A 7,491-nucleotide genomic window follows, 5' to 3' on the forward strand; every position below is an offset into this window, starting at 1 on the left:
ATTTCCAAATGTCCGTGTGTAGAGTATAAAATAATGCTAACTAGAGTGATCACCAGTTATGTTGGGCAGTGTTAGTTCAATCTCCAACACCTAATTCCAAAACAACTGCAGATGATCCAACCACTTTACCTTGGAGCAGGTGAGCCAACAGTGCGCGTGCACTGACCAATAACCGGAGAGCGCCGTGAGGACGTGCGCGATCCCGATGGCGGCGAGAGCAAGTAGGCCTGCTTCTGGGTATTCGGAAGTACCATACACTCCGAGCCACACGTACAACCAGCCAGGGTACAGCACGGCTAAAAAAGGTAGAACCGTGCCGTGGAATATCCAGGGCCTGCGCCGGTACAGCGACACTGAGCTAACATTCTCGTCGTCAGTCTCGGCGCTGTCATGCTGGCTGTTCATTGAGGTGGCCTTTTGCTGGTTCCCCGCCCCCTTATTCCCGTCCTCCCCAACCATATTCCCGTTTCTTAGTCGCGTTCGTTTTTGTCCCTCTATCCTCCACCTCCCCCCTAGCTATTATTGTCGGTGGTAAGGCAGTTTCACACAAGCCAGTTGTTTTAGTCCGTTGTCAGGTCCAGTTTCTGAATCGCTCATTCTCACACAGCTGCTTCCGTGTACGAAACCACGTAAGGAAACGTGTCATTTTTGCTCTCGTATGGTTACTTCCTGCCGATTTGAACACATTTGTTTGACATCAAATATCCTCAATCGAGTGCATATTAAAATTAGCATTTTAAAAGCAGGGGTTAACAAAATACAGGTTAAAATATCACAGGACAATCGGTTGTTTCTCCTTTAAGAAATCGATGTCATATCTGGAATTGACAACAACCCAGGACCAATGGTATAGAACAATGGCAGTATGCAACGTGTTTCGACCAGTCGAAATAGAGGAGGGTGTATGCGGTAGATATTCTGTGTATGGCTGTGAACACATTTTATAACCTTGATTCTATTTTTACTTTGTCTAAACAAGCCTTCAAACTACCTCCACCACAAACATGTAAGTGTCTTCAACGTTATGCATTTTATTCAGTTTCATAGCTATCTGAGTAAATCTACTTTGTAAACTCTACTCATTTACACCAATAAAATACAGTTGTGACTTGACCAGTATTAACGTCCAGATAGCTCAAATTCAAACTACAATTATAATGTCAAGATACGGTCGTTGATTACCAAATATGGAGTTTCGATGAGAATCTAGGTTTACTACCATTACGGCCGGTATGTACCCAAAAATGTCTAAAAATTAACAAGCAACCGGGAAAAAATACTTCTGCATGGTCACGGCTAGAAGGGATCCACACAGTTTGTCAAATTATCGTCAAATCTGACTTTTCGTAACGGGTTAGGAAAGAGGATCCAATTGAAGATTGCAAGAGAATGTTTATTATTGCTCCTATCTGTCACACGCACTTGTGTTAGCTTTTTAAAAAGCTTAACTGTTAATAAAGATGTTCAAAGTAGTCGCAACTAAAGAATAAATGAACAGACCACGTCAGCTACAATAAGTTTCTCAATAATGTTCAAATTTTTTTGTTGTTGCTATGACTGTCATGTTATTTTTTTTTATCTACCTTTGTTAAATGCACTAAGTCGCTCTGTGTAATAGCATCTGCTAAATGACCAAATTATACATGTAAAAATAAACACTTGCAAAGCATGCTGGGTATTACGTTAATGAGCTCCGCCCCCAAACAAGCACATATTTGATAGGTGCGGACCAGAACCATATCTGAATCAATCATAGACGTCTATGCTACGTTTCACAAGTTTGTACAGTACAGTACAGTACAGTACAGTACAGTACAGTACAGTACGGTACGGTACAGTACAGTACAGTATGGTACGGAACAGGCCAGTAGAGTTTTATTCAATATAGTACAGAATACCATCGTGGATACCATTTTTTTTATGTCTGCGTCCAATGTGAAGGAAGTTAGAGGTAGTTTCACGAGCCAATGCTAACTCGCTTTAGCGCAATTACTGGAAGTCTATAGGAATTGTTAGCATGCTAGCTGTTTTTGATCACATGACTGGGGAAGTAGATAACTATATAATATTTTTTTTCAATATTTTTTTCTGCATGCTTTCTATCTTGGTTTGGTAATTTAAGTTGACACAAACCTCTTTTCCATCCCGAAAATGACCACTTCTTAGACGGCTTGCTTAAAAATGTTCTATATAGAAATATTATGTAATTAGCTCCAATGATTGTATTTTCCTCCATATAAAAAGGGATAGTTCGAGATTTTGACAATGAAGCCACTTATCTACTTCCCTAGTCATGTGATCAAAAACAGCTAACATGCTAATAATTCCTGTAGACTTCCAGTAATTGCGCTAAAGCTAGTTAGCATTGGCTCATGAAACTACCTCTAACTTCCTTCACATTGGACATAGACATAACAAAATGGTATCCACGATGGTACTCTGTTGCAGCTAGCGATACTCATAAAATAATTATTTCAATTAAATGCCCCCACCCCCATTACAGTGGGGCAAAAAAATTATTTCGTCAGCCACCAATTGTGCAAGTTCTCCCACTTAAAAAGATGAGAGGCCTGTAATTTATCATAGGTACACTTCAACTATGACAGACAAAATGAGAAGGAAAAAAATCCAGAAAATCACATTGTAGGATTTTTAATGAATTTATTTGCAAATTATGGTGCAAAATAAGTATTTGGTCACCTTCAAACAAGCAAGATTTCTGGCTCTCACAGACCTGTAACTTCTTCTTTAAGAGGCTTCTCTGTCCTCCACTCGTTACCTGTATTAATGGCACCTGTTTGAACTTGTTATCAGTATAAAAGACACCTGTCCACAACCTCAAACAGTCACACTCCAAACTCCACTGTGGCCAAGACCAAAGAGCTGTCAAAGGACACCAGAAACAAAATTGTAGACCTGCACCAGGCTGGGAAGACTGAATCTGCAATAGGTAAGCAGCTTGGTTTGAAGAAATCAACTGTGGGAGCAATTATTAGGAAATGGAAGACATACAAGACCACTGATAATCTCCCTTGATCTGGGGCAAGATCTCACCCCATGGGGTCAAAATGATCACAAGAACAGTGAGCAAAAATCCCAGAACCACACGGGGGGGGGGCCTAGTGAATGACCTGCAGAGAGCTGGGACCAAAGTAACAAAGCCTACCATCAGTAACACACTACGCCGCCAGGGACTCAAATCCTGCAGTGCCAGACGTGTCTCCCTGCTTAAGTCAGTACATGTCCAGGCCCGTCTGAAGTTTGCTAGAGAGCATTTGGATGATCCAGAAGAAGGTTGGGAGAATGTCATATGGTCAGATGAAACCAAAATAGAACTTTTTGGTAAAAACTCAACTCGTCGTGTTTGGAGGACAAAGAATGCTGAGTTGCATCCAAAGAACACCATACCTACTGTGAAGCATGGGGGTGGAAACATCATGCTTTGGGCCTGTTTTTCTGCAAAGGGACCAGAACGACTGATCCGTGTAAAGTAAAGAATGAATGGGGCTATGTATCGTGAGATTTTGAGTGAAAAACTCCTTCTATGCAAGGGCATTGAAGATGTAACGTGGCTGGGTCTTTCAGCATGACAATGATCCCAAACACACCACCCGGGCAACGAAGGAGTGGCTTCGTAAGAAGCATTTCAAGGTCCTGGAGTGGCCTAGCCAGTCTCCAGATCTCAACCCCATAGAAAATCTTTGGAGGGAGTTGAAAGTCCGTGTTGCCCAGCAACAGCCCCAAAACATCACTGCTCTAGAGGAGATCTGCATTGAGAAATGAGCCAAAATACCAGCAACAGTGTATGAAGACTTACAGAAAACGTTTGACCTCTGTCATTGCCATCAATGGGTATATAACAAAGTATTGAGATAAACTTTTGTTATTGACCAAATACTTATTTTCCACCGTAATTTGCAAATAAATTCATTAAAAATCCTACAATGTGATTTTCTGGATATTTTTTTCTCATTTTGTCTGCCATAGTTGAAGTGTACCTATGATGAAAATTACAGGCCTTTCTCATCTTTTTAAGTGGGAGAACTTGCACAATTGGTGGCCGTCTAAATACTTTTTTGCACCACTGTGTGTATATATTTAAAAAAATATATATATATTTTTTTTGTATATTTATTATTTGTTTTTACATATATTGTAACGACCCTGAGTTTATTCGCGCGGAAATCGACTCTGCGGCACAGTCGATAGCGCACCGGACCTCGGGCTAGAAGGTCGAGGGTTCGAGACCTGCTCCCTGCCTGTTTCATTACACTGGTTTCAAAAGGGATCGGACCTTGTATCCATGACAGTGCGTGTGCTTGCCCGGTGAGCGCGTTCCTGTAAGACGTAGAGCCGCAAGCTAACATTAATTTGTCCTATTTAGCTATTTTACCTGAGTTGTTTATTTTACCTGAAATGCACAAGGACCTCTACTCCGACAATTCTTTTTTTACAATAAACAAAGGCTTAGTGGGCAATTTTGTTTTTCATTCCTTCCACAATTGTCATTGTCACAGAAGAGGACACACAGTCAATGATTGGACATCACTGTAATTGTCTATGCATATCACAGAAACTGTTCTGCATGTCTGTGTCATCCTTCAGGCAGGTTGCCATGGATATCACCACCAAGTATTGCCATAAGGAGATGGAGTGCTATGGGCAGTGTGTGGCCGCTCACCCGTCAACATGGCAACAGCACTGTCAAGACCTAAAGATGAAGGTGGCACAGTGTACCTCTTCACAGTAAGGAATAAGCCGTTGTCCCTGACTATCAGTTGCGCATGTATAACTGTCTTAGGTTATGGATTTTAGGCTATTTATCTAACTTTCAACTCCTTGTACTCTGTGTCATTGTTTTGCATGTTAAGGAGTAGAATGATAGCAGCAAACAGACTGGTAGTACCCAGGCTATAACTGACTGGCCGAGATGATCATATGTAAATCCGATACAGAGCAAAGTCCCTCTCTGAGTCTGGTTCCTCTCTCGGTTTACTCCTATTTTGATAGTTGGAAACGGGGGAAAAACAGTCAAGTAGGAGAACAGTAAGGTGGACGTGGGGAATGAACCCTGGTCTCCAGTGGGCAACAGTATATGTGACTAGCCAGGAGCGTTAACGCTAGACCACAGGCTTTGCACAGGTTCTCCTTCTAGGCCCAGGCCCTATTCCTTCCACTGTGCTGCTGCTTGTTCTTCGGGGGTCTAGGTTGGGTTACTGTAAAGAACTGTTGATTTGAAAATAATTCAGATGTAAAAAGTCAAACCAGTGAGTACTGTACAGTGCCGATGTGAAGTGTAGGATTGTGTTTAAGTTTTTTTCAGGATCTTCTTGATCAATGTTTCTGCAGCCCTGTGATCCAGAAGATCCGGACAGACTGTTCAAAAGAGTTCACAGAGTTTGAACGCTGCTTACTAGAGAACCAGAACTCACCTACCTCCTGTTCAGCACACGTGGCACGCTTCCTCGGCTGTGCCGAGACAGTGGACCTTGCCGGAGTGGGTGAGTGTTCACTGATTGTAGATCAGTCTCCGGCTCATTCACAGCCCTCACTTTTCTTGTGATTATTCTAACTTTTGAATGGTGCTCCTTGGCCTTGAGAGAGTGCTTTACATCAGTGTCTTTCATATTCGGTCTTCAAGTACCCCCAAAGGTAAACATTAAAGCACTATCTTACTACATAGTATGATCTTGTGTCATTTTGTCATTTGTTTAGGTATTCTGTTTCTGAGAGATTACCTTTTTGAATACTTGGTGTAGTAGTTGAAGAAGTGAATAGATCTCCTCTTTCAGCAGTGAACCCGGTTCCTCAGCCCTCTTAGGACCCAGCAGTGACCATCATCCATCCCTCTGAGAAGATATCTCCTTCCTGCAATACTAACGCCGGACTCCTCTATCAATCATGGATAAATCAATGCCCATGTCATATTGATAACATAACAACCTGACTTTGTACATGAATAAAGTGGACTCTTGTCCATGGCTACTTTAGGATTTGTCAAGAGAACTCGGAATGGTAGACAAGTTACTGGAACTGATTTCTGCCTGAGACCGTCAAGATTCAAGACAGGTTATTTCTTGAAGTTATTTAATAACTCTTCGATGCTACAGCTCTCTGACATACACTGGGACAATGGGATTCAGAGGTGTCCTCTTTTCTATATGTGAAAATATTCACTGTGCAGCAGGTTGTGTGTAATACATATTTATAACACTGTAGTAACCTCGGGTAGCAGCATAAATGGTTCTCTTTTCCTCTACAATTTATATTGAGAATGAATGTGTGTAACAGAGTTAGCTTTGCAACCTCACTCCGCAGCATATCTGTGCACAACTGCGTGTTATCCAAGTATCCCTGGTTTGCGGTGTAGTGGTCTCTTGTAAATGTTATTTTGGGGGAAGTTTATCATTAAACTCCTATATTTCAGTCCTATTACTCATCCAGTTTGGATACATACTCTGATGTTATGGTGCCCCTTTCTCGCTCCCACGCTCATTTTCTTCAGGTTGGAATCAGTCATGGTAGAATATTCAACCGTGGAATGTATGATATCTCTCCCACACATCTCTCCTTGGCTACTCATTTGTTGAGGGAAAGGAGGGAGCACAGGAAGGAGGGGAAGGTGGCTGGAAAGTTTGAATTTGAAGGAGCTAAGGAAAGGTGGAAGAAACAAGAGGCTTTCCACTGGCCGGAGGGAACAGAGCCTAGGAAAATGGAGAAGGTGGAGGCTGTGGAGTTATAATCTGTGTTGACCATAGAGAGACAGACGAGGGGGAGGATGTTGAGTTATGTGCCCTTTGACTACTAACCGGAACAGGCCACCTTTTCTGCTTCAATTATTAAAGGCTGAGGTAGACGCAATCAAGTGGAGAGATTCTTCCTTAGAATTGTCAGTCTTCAAAAAGGTCAACACTTTGACACAAACATGCAGAGGCTCTTTTCTACAATTACATTTTAGCTCTCTATCATACCACTGAGTGACAAAACATTAAGAACACCTTCCTAATATTGAGTTGCACCTCCCCCTTTTGCCCTCAATTCGTCGGGGCATGGACTCTAAAAAGGTGTCGAAAGCGTTCCACAGAGATGCTTCCTACAGTTGTCAGGTTGGCTGGATGTGTTTTGGATGGTGGACCATTGTTGATACACACGGGAAACTTGAGCATGAAAAACCCAGCAGTGTTGCAGTTCTTGACACAAACCAGCACGTCTGGCACCTACTGCCATACCCCGTTCAAAGGCATTTAAATATTTTGTCTTGCCCATTCACCCTCTGAATGGCACACCTACACAATCCATGTCTCAAGGCTTAAAAATCATTCTTTAACCCGTCTCCTCTTCATTTTAACAAGTGACATCAATAAGGGATCATAGTTCAACTGGATTCACCTCTTCAGTCTGTCATGGAAAGAGCCGGTGTTCATAATGTTTTGTACACTCAGCAGAAGAAGCCTTGCATCATCAACATCTTACACATACTCAGAATAATGT

The 7,491-nt window shown here is 42.1% G+C and overlaps 2 protein-coding genes across 8 annotated transcripts in view; one reads left to right on the forward strand and one right to left on the reverse strand.

Annotated features, from left to right (window-relative positions):
* LOC118365086 (endoplasmic reticulum transmembrane helix translocase-like) overlaps window positions 1-637 on the reverse strand; it is a 35,941-nt gene extending 35,304 nt beyond the window's left edge. For both annotated transcript variants that reach the window (XM_035747027.2, XM_035747025.2), the window contains exon 1: window positions 130-637. In XM_035747027.2, the coding sequence (XP_035602920.1) occupies window positions 130-459 (330 nt within the window). In that variant the 5' untranslated portion in view covers window positions 460-637. The remainder of the gene's footprint in view (window positions 1-129) is intronic.
* On the forward strand, window positions 166-6,432 carry LOC118365134 (coiled-coil-helix-coiled-coil-helix domain-containing protein 5). Of its 6 annotated transcripts, none has more exons than XM_035747096.2 (5): window positions 611-629; window positions 980-1,006; window positions 4,606-4,746; window positions 5,350-5,501; window positions 5,793-6,432. In XM_035747096.2, coding segments are annotated over exons 2-5 (324 nt in total). In that variant the 5' UTR covers window positions 611-629; window positions 980-1,004; the 3' UTR covers window positions 5,822-6,432. The 6 variants fall into 6 exon arrangements, with proteins under 6 accessions (XP_035602992.1, XP_035602991.1, XP_035602989.1 ...); XM_035747093.2 differs by lacking the exon at window positions 611-629 and adding an exon at window positions 662-847; XM_035747094.2 differs by lacking the exon at window positions 611-629 and adding an exon at window positions 662-847 and having other exon boundaries at window positions 5,796-6,432.
* The last annotated feature ends 1,059 nt before the right edge of the window (window positions 6,433-7,491 follow it).

Source organism: Oncorhynchus keta, chromosome 32 (genome assembly GCF_023373465.1).
Source record: "Oncorhynchus keta strain PuntledgeMale-10-30-2019 chromosome 32, Oket_V2, whole genome shotgun sequence".
Taxonomy (NCBI): domain Eukaryota; kingdom Metazoa; phylum Chordata; class Actinopteri; order Salmoniformes; family Salmonidae; genus Oncorhynchus; species Oncorhynchus keta.

Coding starts and splice junctions, on each gene's coding strand:
- LOC118365134 (XM_035747093.2), top strand. CDS start 810: ATGTCATATCTGGAATTGACAACAACCCAGGACCAATG. Junction 848..979: donor ACAACAACCCAGGACCAATG/GTATAGAACAAT, acceptor TGTCTAAACAAG/CCTTCAAACTACCTCCACCA. Junction 5,502..5,792: donor AGTGGACCTTGCCGGAGTGG/GTGAGTGTTCAC, acceptor CTCCTCTTTCAG/CAGTGAACCCGGTTCCTCAG.